The sequence below is a fragment of the Leptinotarsa decemlineata genome, unplaced genomic scaffold (genome assembly GCF_025532065.1).
Source record: "Leptinotarsa decemlineata unplaced genomic scaffold, Ldec_3_MD MMD2_tig00078422_RagTag_RagTag, whole genome shotgun sequence".
NCBI classification, from domain to species: Eukaryota; Metazoa; Arthropoda; class Insecta; order Coleoptera; family Chrysomelidae; genus Leptinotarsa; species Leptinotarsa decemlineata.
The window spans coordinates 9,659,510-9,685,165 of NW_027412747.1; the positions used below are offsets into that span (position 1 = coordinate 9,659,510).

The 25,656-nt window shown below is 34.6% G+C and overlaps 1 protein-coding gene across 1 annotated transcript in view; it reads left to right on the plus strand.

Moving 5' to 3' along the window:
* The first annotated feature begins 907 nt into the window (after positions 1-907).
* Positions 908-25,656, plus strand: part of LOC111503335 (carboxylic ester hydrolase) — a 64,239-nt gene continuing 39,490 nt past the window's right edge. The window contains exons 1-5 of the mRNA XM_074186505.1: positions 908-1,107; positions 13,370-13,527; positions 15,301-15,400; positions 18,739-18,933; positions 23,094-23,279. Coding sequence (XP_074042606.1) covers positions 1,068-1,107; positions 13,370-13,527; positions 15,301-15,400; positions 18,739-18,933; positions 23,094-23,279 — 679 coding nt within the window. The 5' untranslated portion in view covers positions 908-1,067. The remainder of the gene's footprint in view (positions 1,108-13,369; positions 13,528-15,300; positions 15,401-18,738; positions 18,934-23,093; positions 23,280-25,656) is intronic.

Sequence of the window (25,656 nt, forward strand, 5' to 3'; positions counted from 1 at the left end):
ATCACTTCGATATTAGCAATTGCTTGAATTTTCATATAAATATTATTATTAATAAGGATTGGAATATGTTTCGTATTTTTGGGAAAGAAAGTTTTTGGCTTTCTACTACTCCATCTTGATACAAAAAAAGGATGAGGGAATCTTTCAAAGAAAGGAAGGAAGTAATCAAATTTGAAAATAAGTAACTCTATACATGGATGTGTAGATCATGCAAAGAAGTAACTTTCAGACACAAACTGAAAGAAAGTTCTCCTGAAACAGCTACTTTCATATAAATATTGAATTATACGAAAGAAAAAATTCTTTCGAAACAAATACTTCTATATGAACACTGAATTATACAGAAGATACTTTTCTCTACTCAGTTTGTATGATGTTCATATGAAAGTAGGTGTTTCTGGAGGACTTTCTTTCAGTTTGTGTCTGAAAGTTACTTCTTTGCATGATCTACACATCCATGTATAGAGTTACTTATTTTCAAATTTGATTACTTCCTTCCTTTCTTTGGAAGATTCCCTCATCCTTTTTTTTGTATCAAGATGGAGTAGTAGAAAGCCGAAAACTTTCTTTCCCAAAAATTAATCACTCCTAAAAATATAACCCCTTCAATTCAAATGTTTCGTATCTTCTGTTCGAATCTCAATATTTAATACAAATAAGAATGAAAATGTTGGAAACTTTTTTCTACAAAGAAACATAATGAAGAAATGTGTCTGTCCCATTTTTGAAAATGGCATGAAATCTTAATAATTTTCTCAGTGCTTATTTATTTCCAAAACACACTTTATATTGTTTCAAACTATGGAAACTCACATTAAGAACTTAGACTTTATTGACTGGGCTGAATCTAAGTACCATGTCTAGTGACGTTTCATTGACAAACCTATAATGGAAAATATTATTCAGCAGAATAAATAGAAGCCCGTTGCTAGTGTAACGAAAACAATGCGAGATTTATGTTGTTTGAGTACATTTCATGAACTGAAACTTTGTATGGAAATCAGTAAATATTTTCATTTAGAAAAAATCGAGTTGAAAGAAGCCGCTTAAAAGCATCGTGAAGAAAAATGGCAAAATTCCACTGCCTTGTTTATATATTGATGATGGGTGAGTTAAATATCAAGTTATTAGCTCATTAAATAACCATAATGAGATGTGGTTGTTAATAAGCCAGCGAACGGGAATGCAAGGAAATGGTTAAAAAATTTAAAATCTTAAGATTATTATCTATTTGTTCACCGGTAATTGATATTTTAACGTTTCATTAAGAGTGAATCATGTGTTTTGTGAACAACATAATATAAAAAATGTCACTAAAATTCTCAGGAAAAACATTCAACCGTAAGTAAAAAAAGGTGTGATACTTCTAGAATATCAGTTGAGTGGAATGTTTCCTGTTCATACTAAACATACTATTGAGCTGTTTATAATAATAATTTGACATATGTCATATAAATATTATTAACATTTTTGGGAAAGAAAGTTTTTGGCTTTCTACTACTCCATCTTGATACAAAAAAAAGGCGATGAGGGAATCTTCCAAAGAAAGGAAGGAAGTAATCAATTTGAAAATAAGTAACTCTATACATGGATGTGTAGATCATGCAGAGAAGTAACTTTCAGACACAAACAAAAATTAATCACATCTAAAAATATAACCCCTCCAATTCAAATTATTAACATTAAATGACAGGAAACCTAAGGAATTAGAAAAAATCGACAAAGATGAAACTTCAATACGTCAAAGAAATTTAACGATTGGGTTCTTGATTTTTCATCAGTCACCGAATAATTTCATTATTGAGTGCCAATTGCACATATTCGGAATTACAAATATCACGTTGAAAAACCAATTCATACTCGATAGTCTGCTTTATTGGATTCAGAGTAACGGCATGTTGTTTTTCGTATTATCATTAACAAACCCTCACTTGGGTGTGCATATGGGAGTGCATAAAAAAACTAGTTCGCCATCTTGATCGGGTCGCTCTAATTGAGTTATTGTTTGTATTATTTTCAATAAACCTTTTCATTTCATACTTATATCATAGAGTTACATAAAAAAATCGCTCAGTCATATGACATTTATAGTGAAGTCGTGTTTATTTTCGTATTTCCTTCAGCAAACCCTTCAATTTTAAACTAATATCATGATAGTTCATAAAGAACTAGTCAGGTATCTTGTACGATCCCCCATATTAGATGTATAATGACCACAGAATAAAGTACAAAAAAGATTTCTTACGTAGAATGGCATCAGTTAGTTACCCATGCATTGTCATCTAAACTGAACATATATGCAAAATTTCAGTTCAATCAGTTTAGGATAATTGCTTTATAGTCCATTTGCAAGATTCCACACGAACTAGTATACAAACATTGCGAGATTTACTCGTACATGTTCAAATAAACAGAAATACCATGTGTAATTTGATCTTGACATAGGTAATTCTCAGAAAGAAATACCAATTCATCACATTAAAATGTGATAAATTGATGTTTGTGATTTTATTTCAAGTTTGTTTTTTCTTTTTAGAATAAGTACATAAATGTCCATCGTTCTGTCCGTTTTATTGTCATGTATTTCTGTACCTCCATATTTCAATAGGTTTTTATTCTACTGTGTCGTGGTATGACTAACTGATTGATAGAGGGTTTTGTACTCTATACATTGATGTTACTTCTTTCCAAATTTTAATTTTTTGACGTTTCTCAGCTTATTACTATGTGATGTCGTTAAACGATTTTTGGCCAATTTTCCTGTACGAATTCAAATTGAACCCAAGCGCTGCCGAAACATTCCGAAAAAATCTATCAGGAATTTAGCAATTATAGTGTTGATTCACGTTGCTTACGAAATTTCGTTCCGGAGATTTCAGCCTCGAAGATGGCCCCGAAGTGGTCGACCTACAGTAATCCACGTCGAGGATTTTAGGACCCTGGTGCGTGGGATGGCGGAAGAACTGGGCGTCAGCTCCCATGCGGTTTTTGATGGTTTCAAACGTATTGGAAAGGTCGAAAAGCTATAAAAGTGGGCCACTTGGAAGATCGACAAAAATTGTCACGTTTCAAGGTCTCTTCCCCTTTTTTTTCGCGAAACCAAAACAATCCTTTTTTGATCGGATGATTACGTGTGATGAAAAGTGTATTCTCTACGACAACAGGATACGTTCAGGATTGTAATTGGTCCCAATGAGCCACTCAGGCACTTTCCAGAGGCAAAAAACCACCAAAAAAACATGTTTACGCCCGTCCCCACGTTCCACAAATCAACGTTATAAGAATGGAACGTCGAAGTTTTGCCTCACCCACCATACTCCGCAGACCTCTTACCAACCAACTAGCATATTTTCAAGCACTTTGATAACTTTTTCTCGAGTAGAGCCTTCGCCAATCAGGACTAGGCCAAAACGATCTTCGTCGACTTCATTGAATCCCGAGCACACAATTTTTATGCTGACTTGTTTTACGTTTGCAGAAGTACACTGATTTAATTGGCGCTTATTTCGAGTATCACTCACTTGGGAAGATTTTAAATCATCTGATTGTCTTTTTCCTGCATTTCTTAAATACCTAGTAGTATTTCACGATCTTCATTTCGGCGTAATTGTTCTTCCTCTCTTTTGCGTTCATCTTCCTCTCTTTTGCGTTCCTCTTCCTCTCTTCTCCGTTTTTCATTCTCCGCCAGGCTCGCTTGTAAAGCCTCAAACATTTTCTCAAGCTTTTCCATTCCGTCGTAATTGACACTCCTTGTTTTCACCATGAAACAGAAAAACTTCAGTGAATTATTCCACTTCCAACACCAAATGTTACATTTTTCCCCGTAGGTATTGACTACACTGAATAATCAAACTTAACTTTATTTCACTTCAAATACAATAAACACTTCAACTAAAACTTCAACTATTATTCGAATGTCTATCGCCTCACTAAATCGCTTCGCGTATCGCACGTTAGTTTCCACTTGACTGTGTCCATATACTCGTGACTAGCATTAATATGTCGTTATTAAATGCAGTAGAAATTTAGCCGAAGTTCTATTGAAATCGGCAGCATTATTCTTGCTGCTTCTAGAGCGGCAAGGAAAATCGTACATTCACGCGCTCTTAGCTACGTCACGATTGGTTTATGGCTACCAGTGGCGGCCGGCGTTATTTTCTTCCAGGTATGATTTACAACAATATTCGCGTGGACTTCAGACTGAAATTGATTTCTCACAACTTCTCCTTGTACATGTGATGCACTATCTGCAACCTTTGGTGTAATAATGAATATTACTGGAGTTTTTTCCCTAACACCAAACCGTTATTTCAACACCTCGACACGTGTTTCGATCACCAAGTGATCATCTTCAAGAGGACAACCTGGTATTTCGCTTATCGAAATATTTCATTCATTAGATACTCTCTTGAATACATCATCTTACTAAACTCAATCGACCATTTCTAAAAAAATATATTTTTCAAGACTGAAATAAATTTTGCAGCAAATAATTTTTTGTGACACCTGGTATTTTGTTTGCCGAAAGACTTTAACCATCAGATAATATCCTGGAAATATCATCCTCCGAAACCGATGATAACATTCTGCAAAGAAAATTTTCATGAAGAATGAATAATGAGTATTTCAAAAAATTACTTCTTTCAATAACAAGGTATTTCGTTCATCGGAAAAATTTATTTATTTTATACTCTCCTGAAAATATCATCCTCCCAAACTGATGGGAACATTTCAAAAAAATCGAAATTTTCATTTCAGCAAAAAACATTTTTGTGACAACTTGTTATTTCATTCATCAAAAACTCTCTTTGGATGCTCTCATGGAAATGCCATTCTCTCAAACCGATGTGAACCTTTCCAAAAAAAAAAAAAAATCAATAAAAATTTAATTTATTTCTCATAAAATTACTTCTTGTAACAACCTGGTGTATTGCTCATCGAAAGGCTTTATTCATCAGATACTGCTTTGAAATTATCATCCGCACAAACTGATGACCACATTTCAAAAAATATAGTTTCTAGTAATAAGGACTGATATTTATTTTCAGGAAACTACTCCTAATGTCATCCAAGTATTTCGCCTACCAAAAGATTGCATTCATTGAATACTCCTCTAAAAATATTATTCTCACGAAGAGGTGTATATATTTTCAAAAAATACTTATATGGAGACTAAAATCTATTTTTCAGTCAGAAAAAAACTTCTTGTGATAACCTGGTATTTTGCTCATCGAAAGTCTTCATTTATTAGATACTCTCCTCCACATATCATCCTCCCAAACCGATAAGAACATTTTCTAAAAAAAAAATTTTTTTAATGAGTACCGAAATGTTTTCCCCAGGAAACTGCTTTTTGAGAGTTTATCCTGTGAAATATAATATTTTATACATAACTTTTGTGGATTCCATCACGAAACGTTTGGCATTCAAATCAAGTTTTGGTGAAATCTTATTCAACTAACACGCTGACAATGCTTGAAAAAGCTATTGCATAGCAAAACACGTGTTGCGGTTTCGTAAACCGTCCAGTGAAAATCTCACAATAAAGTGTAACTTGAACAATTTATGGATTTTCATCAAGTATCGGCCAATTCCATCACATATTAAAGTCTTATACAGTGTATAAAAGCCAAATGTAATAAATTCATTATTTCGGTTATTGTACATATTTTAAAAAAATCCAGAATGTAAATTATCATTTGACATTCCCTCTACCTTCAACTCTCTTCGAATGACAGGTACAACCCCCAATTTTTCAAATACGAAGTATAGTTTTGTGATATATCGTTTGAAAGGTCTCTTCATTCTCTATTCAAAAATGCTATCGCATTTTTCGATAAAATACACTCCAAAACTAAAATGTAATGCAAAACTCAATGAAATGTAGAATACGAAAAAGAACTATAGATGTTATCTAAGTAGATGTTCAAAATGTTCACCGCAACTGTCTTTGCAACATCCTAATCTCAAATAAAACTGTCTTCTAACATTATTTATCATATCAGGCGTGACCGACCTAATGGCAAGCGTTATTCGTTCTTTTAAGTCATTCAAATTTGAAGGTTTAGTTTTGTACACATTGCTCTTTGCATGTCCCCATGAAACGAAATCTAATGATGAAAGATCAGATGATCGCGCTGGTCATTCAATCGATCCTCGCCTCCCTATCCACCGATTGGGAAATGTTGTGTCGAGGTATTGCCTGACATTAACTTGGTAATGTAGTGGTGCTCCATCCTGCTGAAACCATATCGTATTCACTGGAACTTGAGGGTTTCCTGGATCAGGATATAAATTTCCTAAACTTGAAATTTGAAATAGTGCCAAATAATTATCGCCATTCAAGTTGCCCTCAATGACAAAGGGACCAATGACATTGTTTCCTACAATCCCAAACATTAACCTTTTGAGGGTATTGCGTGTATTCTTCCAGTTAGGATTTTCCGTTGGCCAGTAGCGGCCAACGCTAGAAAAAGTACACTCATCAGAAAACATAACGTCCTCTGTTTGGATGATATTGTTATTTAACATATCCATCATTTCTCACAAAAATAAGTTCTTCTATCAAAATCGTCTTCCATAAGCTCATAAGTAGCTATCATTTTATAGGGATGCATTTTATTTTCCTTCAAAATGTTTACTATCGATGTATGGCTAACATTGAGTGTAGTGGATGTCTGCCTACTCGATGTATCACATCTAATTTGTGTTCGTCACTCATTGCATTGGCAGTTACTTTTTTTATCTGCCTCACATGACCAAGCTCGCGTAACTGCTTTTTTATTTTGGTTATTGTTCCTTGAGATATGGCAATAAATTAGGAAATTTCTCATGAAATAGGCGAAATGTTCGAGTTTGAGGTGTTCGGGTTTTATCTCCGTAACCAATCATTTGTAAAACTGTTATTTTATGCATTTCTGTTAATCAATCGATTTGCCAGACTTGAAGTTAACGAACTTCAAACTCAAATTACACTACTGACAACTAATGTTGTAACATACAAAACAAGTTGCCACGGAAATTATTTACAGTTTTTTAAAGGATACCATCTAAAAAGAACATTGCTATGGTTTTTGCTTACTTTCTTATTATCAATACCTCAACATGAAATAAGTTTTGAGTGTATTTTATCCACTTTCGGTAACCACATGATTTTAATTTATTTTATTTTGATTGTTGCAATAAACTTGAAAGCGATAACAATTTTGAATAGAAAATGAAGAGACCTTTTAAACGATATATCACAAACCTATACTTCCCACTTGAAAAATGGGGGGTTGTACCTGTCATTTGAAGGGGGTTGAAGGTAGGGGTTGCATTTTTCCGTTGAAGTAGGTCAAATTATAATTTGAATTTGACGTTTTTCGGGATTTTTTAAAAATATGTACCGTAACCGAAATAATGAATTTACTCCATGTGGCTTTTACACACTGTATATTTTTTTATGAATTATTTAATGTAACTAATTTTGGGGACAACCCAGTATTTTGTCCATTGACAGATGTCATTCTGCATATACATTTTGAAAATTTTGTCCTCACATACCTCACACAGACAGCGATAAATTACACTTTTATAATGTATTGATTAACTATTATTGGTTGTATATCAAGTTAAATGAATAAATTCATTGGAAAAAAATACCTCCTATCCTATGAAACATTCCCGTTCTTTCATATATATATATATATATATATATATATATATATATATATATATATATATATATATATATACATATACATATATATATATATATATATATACATATACACCCTAGGCCCCATCCTGTGCTTTATTGAATGCACAAAAAATCTTTAATGACAAAAGAAAATGCCCTTTGGGTTTCATTGATACAATACCTCACATGAATCCATCGTTAGATGATACAAGGAATGGAATAAACCTCCGTGATTGATCAGAGGGATATGGTCAATGCTCAAAAGCAGACTCATTAGTTGGTTTCGAGAAGACAATTTTATGTGACTGTGGAAAAAGGCGGACCCCGAGACAAGGTGCTATCGCCTCTTCTGTGGTGGTTGGTTGTTGACAATTTGATGAAAAAACTACATGATCCGTTGGACTACAATTCTAGCAAACCAGAACTGCAGCAAACTTTGTGTTAGATTTTTTCCCACAAGTACCTCAGGCGTACCTACCTCGTACTAGTTTCATTTCATTCATAACTCACTTTCATACTCAATTTTGCTGAAAAATATTGCAATTGGAGTTTGATATTACCGACTCTCGTTTTTTTTCTAGGACGAAACGATTATTCAATTGATTCGGAAAATGCATGTAAAAATCGAAGTGATTTCCAATACAGTGTGCTCCTGGTCGACCTTGAACGTAAAAATATATGTTCTGTGTTCAAACTATTATTCTTCGATTATTTAAATGAATAGAATATTAGAAAAACTGAAAAGAGTTTTTCATGAATTCCTCACACACAAAAAATTTTTCAAAATCAAAGAATTGATTGATCAAGAAGTAATATAACAGGTCTTTCAGCAGGGACTTTCGAACTTTGACAATTGATATCGAACATCTTGTTGAAACTACGTCTGTCAAATTAGATATCATTTATTCAGTCTGTTTTGCCAAATCATTAAGGACTGATATAGCATTCAATGACACGTGCAGATGATAAAATTGTTTTATGAAAATGGGGCAACATACCGCGCGCTTCACCCATTTTACAGTCGCTATAATCGTCCAAATGCAATTCAAAATGTGGTGAATGAATTTGAGTCCACTGGTCCAGCAAATGATCGACCAATACTCGTACTTCGACGAAACCCAATATCTGCCGAAAACATTGCTACTGTATGTGAGAGTGTGCAAGAGAGGCAGTCGATTTCGCGTCGCTAACAATAACTCGGCCTTCCGCAGACCACAAATTGGCGAATTTTGCGTCGTGACTTGGGCCTGCACCCGTACAACATTCAACCGACCCAGAAACTGGAAGACAACGAAGTGTAATCGCTGAATGGGTCTGGGGCAATTGGCAACCTACCCTAATTTTCATCGAAAAATCATCTTCAGCGATGAGGCCAATTTCTAGATGAATTGGTACCCGCACAAACGAAATTGTTGAATTTGGGACGATAACAATCCACAAGGAATCCAAGAGCATCCTGAAAAAGTCACTTTTAGGTGTGGCCAGGCCATCACTGTCAACGTCGAGCGATGATTATCAACTTCTTTTAGCCTGAATTGGATGATCTGGACACCAACGACTTGTGGTTTCAACAAGACGGTGCTACGTGCCACACAGCTCATGCCACATTGGATATTCTGCACGAGTGATTTGAGGGCATGGTCAACTTACGTGAAGGTGATGTGAACTGGCCACCAAGATCGTGCGATTTGACCCCGTAAGAGTTTTTCTTCTGGGGTTTTCTCAAGTCGCAGGTGTATGCGAATAAGCCACAAAGAACTACAGCGGCCCTTAAAGCCAACATAACATATGCCATTGATCAAATTCAGCCTGATTTATGTGCCTGTCATGGAAAATTGGACGTTTCGGATACACTCCACCATGTCCGTGGCAGACATTTGAACGATGTTATATTCCATACATAATGACACTAATAGGTCTTTCAGTTGATAAATTGATGGATGTAGCCGTTACTACGTGGTAGGAAATCATAATGAAGAAAAGAGAAATGAAACTTTCTATGTTTTTACCACTTTTATTTGTAACTAACGTTACTGCAGTTTAGTCCTATGAGGACATTTTCAAACTTATACAATAAACAGTTTATTGTATAAGTTGTATTATATAAGTATACAATAAACTGTTTATTGTATAAGTTTGAAAAATGTCCATACAGGACGAAACTGCAGTAAAGTTAGTTACAAATAAAATTGAATAAAAAAGTTCTATGATATCTCACACACACTTTGTTTTATTTGAATTTAAAGATGTGAAGCCCTGTTTAAATCTGTTTAAAATCTGTTTTCCGTTAACCAGCTGTCCCACCCCTACGAACGACAGCCCTCAAAAGTTGAAACTTGTTCAAGCAATTAATTGATGAGGTCTTTCATTCATTGTGGCCCAAACCATTTCAATTGGATTGAACACACAATAGTATGGAGGCAAACGTAAGAGAATATGACCACTTGTTTCACACATCGAATCAATAATATATTCTTTTTTGAAATTACGTTGTTTTATGGTGGCCAGTAATACCTTTTTCGTTGGAATCTTTTCGAGTATTTCCATGTCATGATTCCGCATGAAATCAACAATATCTGCTTTTTTTTGTGTTATTGTTTGGTATTGTAGTCAATAACCGAGAATGATACGAAGCGTTTTCCATAACAATAACCGAGTTTGGAGGAATATTTCGGAGAAGCTGCTCACTGAACCAGGTTTCAAATAAAGCGGCATTCATATCTTCGTGGTAATCAGCAGACGAATCTTTTATATTTTTGGCCGACAGAAGCAAAGCGTTAGGTACGGCATGCAAATTTATCACACGTTTTCCCCTTGAAGAAAGTGTGTTCAAAGCACAATACTTGGTTTTGTCTAGATTCATATTTGACAACATCATGGGTGTCAAACCAAGTTTCGTCGAGGTAGATTATAAGTATGTCTGCTGGATTCTCGGTAGCTTTTCATTGGCCTCAAATATTCTTGTCGGAATTGAACAATGCGTGTCGATTCCATTATGACCATCCGATTGTTCAATTTTTTATATTTGAAACCACAAGACAATAAGACACTTCGTAGAGTTTCTGAAGATTTGTAATTGTAATCGGGATTGTCGAGTAATTTATACCAAATCATTTCCAAGGTTGGTACTTCATTTTTTTGGTATATACCATAAATTGTTTGCCGAATCACATCTTTTGTAGCACCATCAACGTTTGCGAGGTTTTTATTCCTTTGTTTTCGTTTCATTGCATGGTCAATGACATCCCCTATTTTAATGACTCGAAGAACTGTCGAAGAAGATAGTTTCGTTAACTCGCATATTCTATTCACAATAGCATTCTGTGAAGTGTGACAGTTTTCTTTCTTCAAGCATTCATGAATATTTAAAATTACTCGCTGAACTTGAACATGTAAGTCCTTATTTTCAAATTCCGGATCCCTGTCGATTGACACAGATTCCTCACATGTAATGTTATCATTTGTTTCAAAAGGTCTCCAGAAAGCCATATTGATGAAAGTACCCAGAAACTCTAAGATTTTCCCAAAAATCGGTTTAAACGATGAGATTAGAACCTTTGGTGTAAAAGTTGAAAACTTTTCTAGAGATCAATTACCCTAACACCAAACTGATATTTTTGCACTCGACGCGCGTTTCGCTAACAAGGTTGGCATCTTCAGGAGAAGCAAATTGATACTGAATCTAAAGACAAGGGTTAGCTGTTTGGTCCGATGTGGACTTTGTTTGTTAAATGATGATTATCCTAATTGATTTTTCGGTGATTAACTAGTGGAACCACTACCTGCAAATTAATTTGTCCGCTTTTTATTCTATTGTTGACAAATTAATTTGCAGGTAGTGGTTCTACTAGTTAATTACCAAAAAATGAATTGGGATAATCATCATTCAACAAACAAAGTCCACATCCGATCAAAAAACTTCAGGTATATAAACAGCTAACCCTTGTCTTTAGATTCAGTATCCATTTGCTTCTCCTGAAGATTCTGATCTTGTTAGCGAAACGGGCGTCGAGTGCAAAAATATCAGTTTGTTGTTAGGGTAATTGATCTCTAGAAGGAGTTTTACAAAAATCGGTTTGCAAAACCACTCACTACCTCACCTAACCCCACGAACACACGGCACTGGTAAAGAAATATTGTGAAACGTACAAAAAAATTGTATTCAGCCAGTCCAGCTAGCCGAGCCTTTATTCCTCAACTACATTTGATAGCACGTTTACTAACTATCTGGACGACTAGGGGCCACATGCAAGAAATGTTTATGACTGTACTCTTATTTTCATTGCCGTTTCAATTGGGAATGAATAGACTATACTCACACGAGCATTTTCAACATTGTGGAGATCAATTTGAAATGCATTATATTCATTTGTTACAGGGCAGACACGTTCGAACTTCTCGTGATTGACGTTACCAGTTCTTTCAAATCTTGTTTTTAGAGCCTGAAATGTCTTTCCATCTCGTTATCTTCTTTCGGGGATTTTCTCTTTGTAAAGACTAGATGCAAGGAGGCAGTTTCCGTCAATTTCCCCAAAGCATAGACCATTTGCACTATATCTTCCAATACATAATTCATAATGAAAATGATTCAATCTAGACGCGAAACAAACTTCAACACATAACGTTATTGACAAATTCCGAGATTCCTTTTTTGATGTCAGTCATGGATAATTGGGTTTTTAAAGAAAAAAACAGTATAAATATTCTATAGGTTCTATACGCATTTCTCACCGTTGAAACCACTAATAACCATCACTAGATGGTATGAAAAATGCTAATGAACTAGCGATTAGTTTGAATATTCGAAAAACAAATTTGGGAAAGGGGAACGTAGAAAAATACATTTTTTGTGGTTAAAACAATTACTAAAACTTGGCATAATTTGTAAAATATCAGTTCTTTGTATAGTATACTGATAAAAAATGTAGTGAAATGTTGAAACATTTCATACAAATGAAAAAATATAGGGTGTTCTATTTAAAAAAAATGAATTATGGCTGTTTAAAAATTAATGAAACTTGACCGGTTTTACCGAGCACCCTATATATTGTTTCCGAAAGTTGAGAGTCCAGAAATTATCATACTGATGTTGACCAACTATTCCTAAAAAAATCAATTTTATTGCTGTAGACATACGGGTGGTGAATTAAAAAAATATTGTCTGCAAAATAGATTTTTCTCGAATAACTTGGCAATGCTGCAATGGAAATTCGAAAACAAAAATTCTTTAGAGAGCTAAAAAAATATGGAATCGAATGACGTATTCATATACTGGGTGTTCTATTTAAAAAATATAACTTTGGTTGGCCACGCTCGGCTGAATCACCCAGTATGCGAGAAAATAATTCAAGAAAATAGTATTTATCGATAAGACTGCAAAAAATATTTGGGCATTTCAAAAAATTGTTTCCTCTGATAGCAATGGACTGAGGGAATATTGTTGACTCGCCCTGTATGATGTTCCTGAACTTCGTTCACGAACATTGATCCATCACTCTTGGAAATAATCAATTTTTAATTTTTCAGTTGTGAATGCTTTCAGTTGTATTGAGAACTTTGTAATTTCGATATGACTATAGATTCCATAATATTGATGTAGAAAGTATTCTACTACAATTCTTTTCACTAAATTTTAACAACAGCGTCATCTAAAAAAAACTAGTTCCCTGATTTTATGCCATTTTTCAGTTCTCATAGGATATGTAACTGGAGAAGATGGACCTATTGTAACTATTCCACAAGGATCTGTGCAGGGTGCATTTCGGACATCTTACGGAGGAAGAGAATATACAGCATTTGAGGGTATTCCTTACGGCAAACCACCTATAGATGACCTTAGATTTGCTGTAAGTTTTTTATCAATTGGATCATTTCAATTCTGGGAAATTATTTTACTATTCAAGCTAGATTACACTAATTTTTCAAACTTTATTGTGCAGAGGCGAATAGTTACATTATTGCAGAGGAACAATCGTTGCATGGTACTTTATTTTTTCATTTGAAAAAATTGATTTTTTTAACATTTTGTGAACCAATGCATCTGTTGTCTATAGCTAATATAAAAAGAAATTAAACTTTGCATTCAGTGATATGTCAGAAATCTTGAAATTCAGATTGCTTATTTTTTGTTTCAGCAACACTTCCAAAATAAAAATCATGAAATTATAAAACAACAACAAAAATTAATTGGCGCTCCGGGGCGACTTCATTGATTTCAGTGGCGCATTTGCTTTTTCAGCTGCAGGAAAACCCGGAAAAATCTGCAGCACCACATCATCTGAAGATCTTGATCTGTCAATATCTTCTCTCTCATAAAACAAAATGTAGGGTGTGTTCAGAGGCTCCAATAAATTCAAGGCATCGCCAGAACACTTAATGACACGACTATCGTCAAACTTAAACCAGTCCGTTTCGTCCAGCTGTTTTGGTCAAACCACCAACACTGACATAAAAACTTGTCAAGTTGATTTGGGTGTCACACCAATAGGTGGTTCCATTTATGTTTCGCTTGCGTTTACGCAGCTATTTTTATCAAGTACTTTTCTGGTTTTTCACATTTTGTCTTCAACCGAGGACCGCCTGCCCGGTACTGACGATGCCCAAAAGGCTGAAACAGCTGTCTACCGGTGGCTCTTAAATTGAAATCAATATGGGAATGATCAGAAAGTACTTATCTATTCATATTTTGATTTTTATGAAATTATTTTCCAGCAGCTTGACTGCATTAACCTTTCTCGATTTAATATCATTTCTAGAAACATGTGGATTCGTTTTCCGATGGCATTTCAGGTTAGCTTCCCAAATTTCTGCTACCGCAGTTGTCGGTTAATTGGTCAAACCACCAACACTGACATAAAAACTTGTCAAGTTGACTTGGGTATCACACCAATAGGTGGTTCCACTTATGTTTCGCTTGCGTTTTACGCAGCTATTTTTATCGAGTACTTTTCTGGTTTTTTACATTTTGTCTTCAATTGAGAACCGCCTGCACGGTACTGACGATGCCCAATAGGCTGAAACAGCTGTCTACCGGTGGCTCTTGAATTGAAATCAATATGGGAATGATCAGAAAGTACTTATGTTTCATAAGAGAGAGGACATTGTTAGATCAAGATCTTCAGATGATGTGGTGCTGCAGGTTTTTCCAGGTTTTCCTGCAGCTGAAAAAGCAAATGCGCCACTGGAATCAATGAAGTCGCCCGGAGCGCCAATTAATTCTTATTGTTGTTTTTATTTTATTTTTATCGTTGTTGTATCATTATATATTTCAATTTTTTATCAATATAGTACTTATCTATTCATATTTTGATTTTTATGGAATTATTTTCCAGCAGCTTGACTGCATTAACCTTTCTCGATTTAATATGTATATATATATATATATATATATATATATATATATATATATATATATATATATATATATATATATATATATATATATATATATATATATATATATATATATATCGACATCCTTCACATCTTTTTTCAAGTATTTTCATGACTTTCATCTACAGATGAAAAAGAATAAAGTGGAATAATGTGCAATTACACGTAGGCCGTCGAAAAATAATATCAAATTTGTTTCGAAACTAAAATTCTGTCATTGGTTGCAGGAACCACAACCTGCAGAAAAATGGGATGGTGTCCTCATAGCTAACCATACGTACAGGTGTATGTGTTTTGTAGCGATTCCTTTTATGTATGGCATAAAAGGTGAGTAATATCGTTTTATCGAATAAACAAAAATAAACAGTGAGAGTAATGATAACAGGTAAGTTAATCAGAATTGGAAATCATATCCAAATATTCTAGAGATTACAATGGACATTCAGCTGTTTTTGTTGTACATGTAGAATATTAAGAAAACATTGAAAATCGGAGGGGTGTCATATTTTTAACAATCTCAAAAGATAATTTTCATACTGAAATATACAAAATTTAAATACATTATAAGAGCCGGATTAGAGAGAATGCAATCGGGGCTGGTGGCCAAGGTCGAATGAAACTTGTAGTACCAAACGTTTTGTCTGCAACTAAGGCAGACATCTTCAGTGATACGTGATATGCGTTGAATTCCTGGAGGAAGTATCAGCAACGACTGATACGACGAAATTATTCTGTAAAGTAGAAATATTGCTAAAACATACATGCCGTTTTTATAGCTAATCCCACTATTTCTATCTCGGAAACGGTAAGACCAACAAGGTCGGTTGAAATGGACAAAAGTTTACTATTTTGGCAAACTAGAATAATCTCCTTTCAGATCGGGGATATCAGTGGTTTTTCCTGAAATATTCGTCAAAAATTAGAATTGTCGAACTTCTTTTTTTGGCTCTACCGCCACCATTTCGAATGATATGAAAAAAAGGCAGAGAATTGTCAATACTTGTTATATGTGTTACAAACATAAATGTTTGTTTCTGATGTTTTATGGCAAAAAAAATTGTGGAGCAATAATTACGAGAGTAATGAATTGAATTGATTTGTTTAACGTGAGCCATGACTGTCGAATTTACTGTCAAGTACGTAAATAATAATCATTTGATTCGTGTAAATTTTTGAGAGGAAAACTATGAAGTTTTCTATCGCGAGATATTGGAGAAATGCTGCTGAATCTCTATATTTGTATGAGAAAAGATATTTTTAACGCATTGAGAGTAGTTCACAGAAGCATGGTTCAATTGAAAAACCCTCGAGTGAGAGTTGTACAGTAACTGAAAAAGTTGGCGATACTGAAGTTGGCGTTTTGAGTAAGTTGAGAAATAATATAGAGATAAGTTTAGACCTTACAAAGTCAGACGAACCTACCATTTGCGTTTGATAGACTATGATAGGAGGAAAACATTTTGTAGATGGCTACTCAGACAACATTGTCAGGAAAAAGAAACTGTAATAAAATTTTATGGTGTAATGAGAGTAGATTCACAAATAACGGATGGTTTGAAAGAAATATCCATTATCAATGGTGATAAGAAATTTCCTTCCTACAAATGTCCAAGTACGATTTGGAGTTAATGTTTGACTTAGTGTGCTTGACACCAAGATTAAAGGTCCCTACTTTTTCGAGACATCTTTGACGGGGCTAGGTTAGGTTAGGTCCAAAGTGACTGGGTTTATTCGACCCTCCACCGCAACCCACAAGGGTTTATTGTGGCTCACACCTATTCACACTCGATCAAATAAACCCAGCTTCTTAACGAAGCCGATTAGTTTGTATGGTAAGTGGTTTTTCAGGTCAGATGGTAAGAGTACGGCCCTGCCGAACTCTAAATACCTGATTCGGTCCCCAGCGGGGCAGGCACAAAGTATGTGCTCTTCTGTTCCATCATTTTCCAAACAGAGGCGACACACACTGTCTTCCGACAGTCCAAGTCTCTGCATATGATGATTCAAATGACATTGAACTGTAAGAAGACCTGTTAGACACATCTACTGTAGTCCAACAACTGTTTAGTATCAAGCTTCGAAGGGTGAATAAACGCCTTGGAGTGAGCCAATCCTGGAAGATTCAGCCAAAAGTTCATAAATCTTCTTGCCATCCAGGAGTTCAATCTTTGTTTGGCAAAGCCTAAAACGATGCCAATGACAGGTTCTGGTACGATGAAGCTGCTTGCAGCAAGGGAGCCATACTGACCTTCCAGGTCAGTATGGCCAGGAATCCAGACCAGAGACAATTTGTTAAGTCTTCCTATTGAGGAGACTTTTAGCAATTTGCTACCAATTTAGACGTTGCTCGGTAGGAGCCAAGAGCTCCCAACGCCGCTTGACTGTCCGAGATGGGGAATTGTAATTGTCGAGTAATTGTAATTGTCGATTCTAGTCGAGTTGTTAGAAGATTTGCCTTCGAATATTCTGAGGAAATATCAGTATTGGTCCCAACTTTTTTGAGGTAGCTCTGACCGGGAACTGTATGACCATACAGTGATTATGAAATTGGTCAATATGCCAATCTTCTTTCGATTTTTTAATTTATTTTACAATACATGATTATTTTAATTTTTTTTTTTGCTTTTTCACTTTGGGATCACTTTCATTTTGTGACTTGATTATTTCATTCGTTTCATTGTATTTTCATTTCATATTTTATTGCTTGATATAATGGATATGTTGCTATTCATTATAATTTTATTTGTTCTTTCATAGAATTCAAATCATAGTAGGATCATATTAGACAATTTGAGTCTGAACTAATGAAATTCACCATGAAACAAATATTTTTGTTATTTCAGGTACAATTTTAATTAAGCTACCCAAAATAAACTGACTATATTATTGTATATTTCAAGATTTGTTTGTCAAACTGCGTCAGGTTACTTGAGAATGATTTAATAAACCGTTCTTGACATATCTTAGTAGAAATTAGACAAAAGTATTTTTCTCTATCCCATATTCACTATCCGTTATAATAAATAAGTACTGTGAAGTGAAACGCGTTTTGAGTAAAATTCATAGTCTGATAATTATTCTATTATTATCTTGAATAATAATAATAATAAAAATAAAAAAATAAAACGCATAATCTTTATATAACAAAAAATCGTCGAAAGAAAATTCAAGGAAAAAATTAACCAACTCCTCAAAGTTCCAAAACACCTTTGAAGAACTCGTCTAGAGCTTCTTTATGAACAAAAAGTATTTTCAAGTTTTTTTCGGATGTTAATAACTTTTTTGGTATTTTTTGGTATTTCTCAGAGCTCGTGGTAATTCGTATTTTCATTTTTGTACATACAATCGAATATTTCATCAGGAAGGATGTTCATATAGGCAGCTTGAGCTGATGCGCTTATGTTATCAAATGACTCGTTTTTGATAGGTACAAACTGTATTAGATACACAGTTTTATAGATAAACAAGAAAAATAGAACTAAAAATTGTATTTTTAAAAGAGTTTGGCAAATTTCATTCCACTGAAAATTCAATAATATTTCGTATGCAGTAGTTAATTCTGTTCAAAGTGTTTTCTTAAAAATCAGTGCATTATTTTTTTTAATATTTTTTAAATATTATCTTCTATGTCAAGGCTGAATAAATTTGAATCATATATTTTTCAGGTACTGAAGACTGCCTTTATATGTACGTGTACGTTCCCTTGAAGGAAATACATGGAAACGAAAGTTTAGATGTAATAGTTCATATCCATGGAGGAGCTTTCATGATAGGTTCCCCTTTAGACATGGCTGGACCAGTTTACATCATGGATAAAGATGTGGTTTTCGTATCATTCAACTACCGGCTAGCAATTCTAGGTGAGTTTCATCTTGAGCACAAGGAATGATACATTTCAAAAACAACATGGAATAAGATTACTCAAAAATAAAACATTTGAAATATATTTATATATAGTCATTTGAAAGATGGAAAAAAATGAACTTTGTTGCAAAGACTAGAACTAAAAATCAATGCTATCCTATTTATGATATGAGTGCTAAAATTAAGGTTTCATTTTGTGAGTGAACATTTTGTGAGCGAAACGAGCGTAGCGAGTTGAGCAATTTTACCAACAAAATAAAACTTAGTTTTAACACAAATATTATACAAAGTTTTTTGTACATAATAAAATAGATGAATTCGATATTTATATAAAAACACATTTTGACATATCTTGTCAGTTAAGTATTTTCATGTAATCACATTTTCTGTGAAGTGGCCGTGTCAGGTGACGCCGAATCACCTGGTCACCAACAAATAGCTCACGCGTTTTATTTAAATTCATATTTAATGTTCTTGCTGGTGTTTCATGTCCTGCATAATGAAGAATAATAGTGAGGAATTGTGTGTTCATGACGATATTGAAGAGGCTGCAAAACGAGCTCCAATTGAATTGTTACCAAAGAAATCGGTTCAGCAATACGACATCGCATATTCTAATTTTTTTAGCTGATGTAGACTTGAAAATGTCGAAGTAAATTTCAGCGTAACCACCTGTCTTCTTAGTCTATCTAAAAGAGAAATAAAAAATATGAAACTCGTCAACTTTGTGGAACAAGTTTTCGCAAATATTTCAAGGTAATAGCATTCTTAAAGAGGAAAAATGAAAGTTATAGTCCCAAAAAATCAAAAACTCTTACGTTTGAACAAGTTTAGAGCTTTATAACTAAGGCGCCAGATGAAAAATTCTTAATGGAAGGAATATATGGAGCCTGCCGGCGTGATGAGCTGTGTCATTTATCAATAGAAGACATTAAATTAATGAATAAATCATTGATTGTTCAAATTCTAAATACAAAAACGAAAATAGGTCGTTCTTTTTGCAATGTTGGAATAAACATTGACTATTTTAAAAAATACGTTGCATTACGCCCTTCTGTTATCTATCATCAACGGTTTTTTCTGAAATACTCAAATTATAAATGCAGTGCCAACTCAGTTGGTATAAACACGTTTGGCAAAATGCCCTCTACCATCCTGAGTTTCTGAACCTTCCGGAACCAAGGGAATATACAGGACAATGTTCCAGATGGTCTTCTAATTCTTTGCTTGCAGAATCAGGAGCAAATATAACGGAGATTAAGAAGCACAGAGGACAAAAGTCTACAACAGTTGCTGAGGGTGACATCTATTAATCTATTTCCTATAAAAAGGCTATTGCTGAAAAAATAATCCCAACAGCTAGCTCCAGCGTTACAGCATCGTCCTTTTTCTTCAAGAATTTATTGTTAATGCCCATGAAATTGTCAACTCAGCTAGTTCAAATATAATACAGGGCTCTTCAACATCGCAAGGAATCAATATCAGCAGTTGTTCTAATTGTACTTTTCATATTAATGTTCATAAATAATAATAATAATGTAATTAATGTATATAATACATTTGTAACAGAATTTGATTATATCTATATCTATTGTTCATAATTTTAGTCGAAAAAGATCGTGTTAAAAATATTTTTAACACGCTACTTTGTAAACATCATCTTTTAATACTCTTGACAACCATTTGTCACATGTCCCTTTTGATGACATGTTGTTGAACAAAAAAAGTTCTTCTTAATTTGTTGAATTCTTACAATACTCATTAGTACCTTTGTAAAAGCGAATAAGAGGTATCTGTCATCGTTTCTCCAATCATCAATCCTTACATAAAAATGTGAAATTCATAGGGTTTAAACTTCGCAAATACATAATATATATAATGAAATGAAATTTTGAGAAAAAATCTTTTTGGCTTTTCACCCTTCAGCATTAAACAAAAAATATGGGAAACTTCTAGAAAAAGGTAGAAAAATTAAAACAATATGAACTCTTTATGGAAATATGTATTGTATACATAAAAGTTTCTTCCAGATATAAACTGAAAGGAGAAACCCTTCAAAAAAATTATTTTCACATGAACATTGGATTACACGAAAGCAAAAAGTCCTTTAGAAAAAGCAACTAGCATATCTAGCGGCACAGAGAGCGCGGTAATGGATGTAGTGTCACAAATTCAAATGGAAATTGATAAAAATAAGAAATGTTGTCTCTTGGCCCTCGATTTATGCAAAGATTTCGATTCAGTTGACCATATTATATTGTAATTTTCTCAAGTGGTTTCAAAATTATTTGTATAATTGAAGACAATATGTTTATATAGGTAATCGAAAAAGCTATGGTGTACCTCAAGGATCCATCCCTGGTGCTGTTTTTTCCTTATTTTCAATGTTCTTTACCACTTCTATTTGTAATTAACGTTACTGCAGTTTCGTCCTATAAGGACATTTTCAAACTTATACAATGAACTAACAATGTTTTATTACATTAGCTCTTATATACCATCCCTGTAGGTACTAACAGAGGTCCTTTGCTTGAATGAGTACCTGAATTATCTCTGTTCTGTTTCCAAAATATGTTAGAGTTACCCATTTCTTGATTTCTGGTTGTTTGGCCTGAGGCTATATTAGTCTGTAAGTGAACTTTGTTTTCTGACTAACTTCTGGATAATATCTGCGTTGAAACGATTATTATGAACAGAACAGAGATAATTGCGGGTTTCTTGAAAAAAAACAATGTGGAAGTGGCATTCAGAACACATGCCAGGTTATCTGATTTCCTTTTGAATGCCAAAGATAAAGTGGACAAGTTGGAGAAATTTGGAGTTTATAAGCTTAAGTGTCCAAAGTGTAATAGTGTTTATGTGGGACAATGTGGTCGAAATTTCCAAAAACGGTATGCTGAATATGAAAGGTCCTTCAGACTAGGAAAAAATGATTCGACGATTTCAAACTATTCCTTGGCATGCAACCACAAGTTCCCGAATCTAAACGATACGGAAATTTTGCACTCAGCAAGGAAGTGTTACAAACTCAATTATTTAGAATACTTGGAAATTCACAAGCATAAACATTGTGGGTGCAACCTGTTAAATGATCAAATCGATTTAGTTTACTCACCGGTTTTCAAATTGGCACATCCGCATTGTAAACTGTAAATTCAGGTACTCATTCAAGCAAAGGACCTCTATTAGTACCTACAGGAGTGGTATATAAGAGCTAATGTAATAAACCATTGTTAGTTTATTGTATAAGTTTGAAAATATCCTTATAGGACGAAACTGCAGTAACGTTAGTTACAAATGAAAGTGGTGGAAAACAGAAAATTTCAATTCTCTTTTCTTCATTATGATTTCCTACCACTTAGTAACGGCTACATCCATCAATTTATTTTCCTTATTTATATTAATTCTCTAGCCGATTTGAAATTGAATGGTATAATCAAATAATTTGCTGATGATACTAGTATTATATATTTCTCAGACAGTTACCAAAAAATGAAAATTGATATGAAGAATGTTTTAGATGCAATTCTCATTTGGCTTAATAAACATAAACTGAGGCTCAATTTCAATGAATGCTCATACATTGACTTGTTTTCAATACAACCAAAACCCAAATGACTAATTTTGTTACAAAAAATGCTTCAATATGTATAGCAGTTACTTAGTGAAACTGAACAACACGTCAATTCGACAAGTCTCCAACATAAGATACCTAGGAATCAATATTGATTCTAAACTGATCTGGATCAATCATATTGGGTATATGAAATGCAAACTTAGTAAACATATTTCTAGTCCGTCAACTGAAAAACACACTCTCTCTTGAAATCATCTACTATTAATTAATTCACAGTAAGGTTAATGATGGCGGTACGCCTGAGAGAACATTGCAAACCAGTCTGTTAAAATTGGTATAATGAATCTACCATTTTTGTTTATATATTTTAGTGGGTTGAGAATAAAAACCATTTCACATGTGATATCATAATTACACCCTTGTTCTATTTAAAATATCTATCATTTATGAACCGTACTGAGAAGTAAATAATGAAAGAAGAAAATAGCTACGTTACAAAGACACTTTCTGCATTGAAATAATTTTCAGTCTTTTTTTGTGTAGAGAAAGAATATATTGCATTATGACTGTATTTTACAGGCTTCCTTAGCACCGAAGATGACATCGTACCCGGAAACAATGGATTGAAAGATCAGGTACTAGCCTTGCAGTGGACCAGAGATAACATCGAGTACTTCGGTGGAAATCCAGAATCCGTAACGATTACAGGACTTTCTGCGGGAGGGGCAAGTGTTCATCTCCATTATATGTCTCCGCTATCAAAAGGTTCGTTATAACAATAAGCGTATGTTTTATCGAGTTCTGATCTCCCATGAACTTTTCCTTCAAGAATTTGAGAATATTAATTTTTAGACATTTGAAACACGGGTAAGGAAAAATAGTTTCGAAAGAAAAACAGTCCATTGATCATTTCCATATGGAATTGATTGTAATCCCTCTACGACTTCCACTCATGATTCAGAATGAGTTCGAAATGGCTTCAAAATTGATTTTTCACCACACTTTTGACGATTCAACCTGTTTCTATGTTAGTTACATGGTATGTAAATGGTGAAACTGGAACCTCTGGCGTAGAATAAATCCGGAAACGAGCACTTTTTCTAATCAACAGAAATGCAACACTCTTCTTGACGCCCGTTTCACCAACCAAATTGGCGTCTTCAGAAGATGAGGAAAACTATTTCATCACCTGAAGACGCCAACTTAGTTGGTAAAACTTGTGTCGGTGATTGAGAAAAGCGGTTGTTTTGGATAGCTAGCGTGCAACACATCTTGAGACTGTATTTTAAAACATGCAAAGTAAAAACCGTAACGGTATTTTACGTTATGAGTCCGGTAGATCACGTATTGCAGAAGGAGTTGTTTCACGACTATTATAATAACCTAACGGATGTGTTTCGTATGATATTTCATGCTATTTTGTCTTTATGCTATTTAAATCAAATTTCAAAGCGCGTTGGCTTTCTCGCTAAATCGATAAGAAATGTCGAAAAATTATGCCAAAAACGTGATGGGATCAACACGTGATGTTAGGTTATGGTGAAACCTTAGTTGGAATACCCATTTGTCGAGTTGCAAAGATCAACCAAGATAAAAGTCAAAAACAAAAAACAGTGAAATGCAAAAGATCAAAAGAAAACGTGTTCAAGACTAGAAAACCAGTCAAGTACGTTTTCGGTGTGGCTTGTTTCGAATTCAAATCGTCTCTTCAGTCAGTGATAATCCTTATTTCATGAATGAATTAAATTACGAATTTCATTTGGCACTTTGAAATACTAGACCTAATTTCAGTTATAAACGAAAAATATAGGAAAAAATCATAACTAGGAGTTTTTTCTATAGTTTTTGAAAATTTTTAATTCACCAAAGTTTGAAGAAACATACATTAATCACCTCACTTCTGCGGAAACACAAGGATAAAAAGGATAAACCAATGCATGAGATGTTCTACAATAACATTGGAGAAATTGGCTTATCAAAGCGCCTGACTTTCTCTTTCCTCAGGTCGAGTGGGCTGAAGTCGAAAACTGAGGGATTCATCATGGCTTGCCAGGATGATGTCTTCAACACCTTAGCCTACCGCAGTCGTGTATAGAGGTTCCTGACACAAGGTGCAGGGCATGCCGCGAAACGCCCGAGACCCTAATGCACTTGCTATCAGCATGTCTAGCATATGCGGTCTCGGTCTATATCCATCGACATAACGCGGCCCTAAGAGTGCTATATTACCATCACGGGGGATATTGAATCCGTTGTGGGGAACGAGAAGTACCGAATTCATTGGAACTATTCGTTTCCCACCCTCAGGCTCATACAAGCTAATGAGCCTGATGTAGTCCTTCTCGACCACCAGAGCAAGAAGATATTTCTCGTATAGTTTTTAGCTCCTGGCGAAACGAATATCGTCCGATAAGAGGAGGAAAATCGGATAAAATATGGAGATTTTCTCTTCAAACTCCGCAGACTCTGTCCAGACCGCTCGGTCATGAAGGTTGTTCAGATTATTGGAGTCCTTGGTGAAATGATGCCCTCTCTACTCGCGAATTTTAAAATCATACCGGCTTGTCGCACTAAGGCAGAAATCTTAGCCGGACAGATGCATAAGGCTGTCATTCTTGGCTCACTGTACTTGCTCAGGGCACATGATTCTCGGATCCAATGAGCATTTACCCCACGGTGTGAGGAGTGGTAGTTGATTGATTTTGCTGGCGCGTCCTCCCGAATGTATCGGGGCTTCGGGGAATAGGACCTGACCAGCGCATACTTCGGTAAAAAAATAATAATAATAACGAGAGATGCCGCATTTATTGGAACTATTTCCCACCCTCAGACTCATATAAGTCAATGAGCCTGATGTAGTCTTTGTCGACCACCAGAGCAAGACAATATTTGTCGTGTTTTCAGCTCCTGGCGAGACGAATATCGTCCGAAAAGAAGAAGAAAAACGGATAAAATTTCAAGATTTTCTCTTCAAACTCCGCAGACTAGCCAGAAAACTCTGTCAAGATGGTTGTTCTGATTATTGGAGTCCTTGGTGGAATGATGCCCTCTCCACTCTCGAATCTCAAAGTCATACCGGCTTGCCGCATTAAGGTAGAAATCTTAGCCGGGCAGATGCAGAAGGCTGTCATTCTTGGCTCAC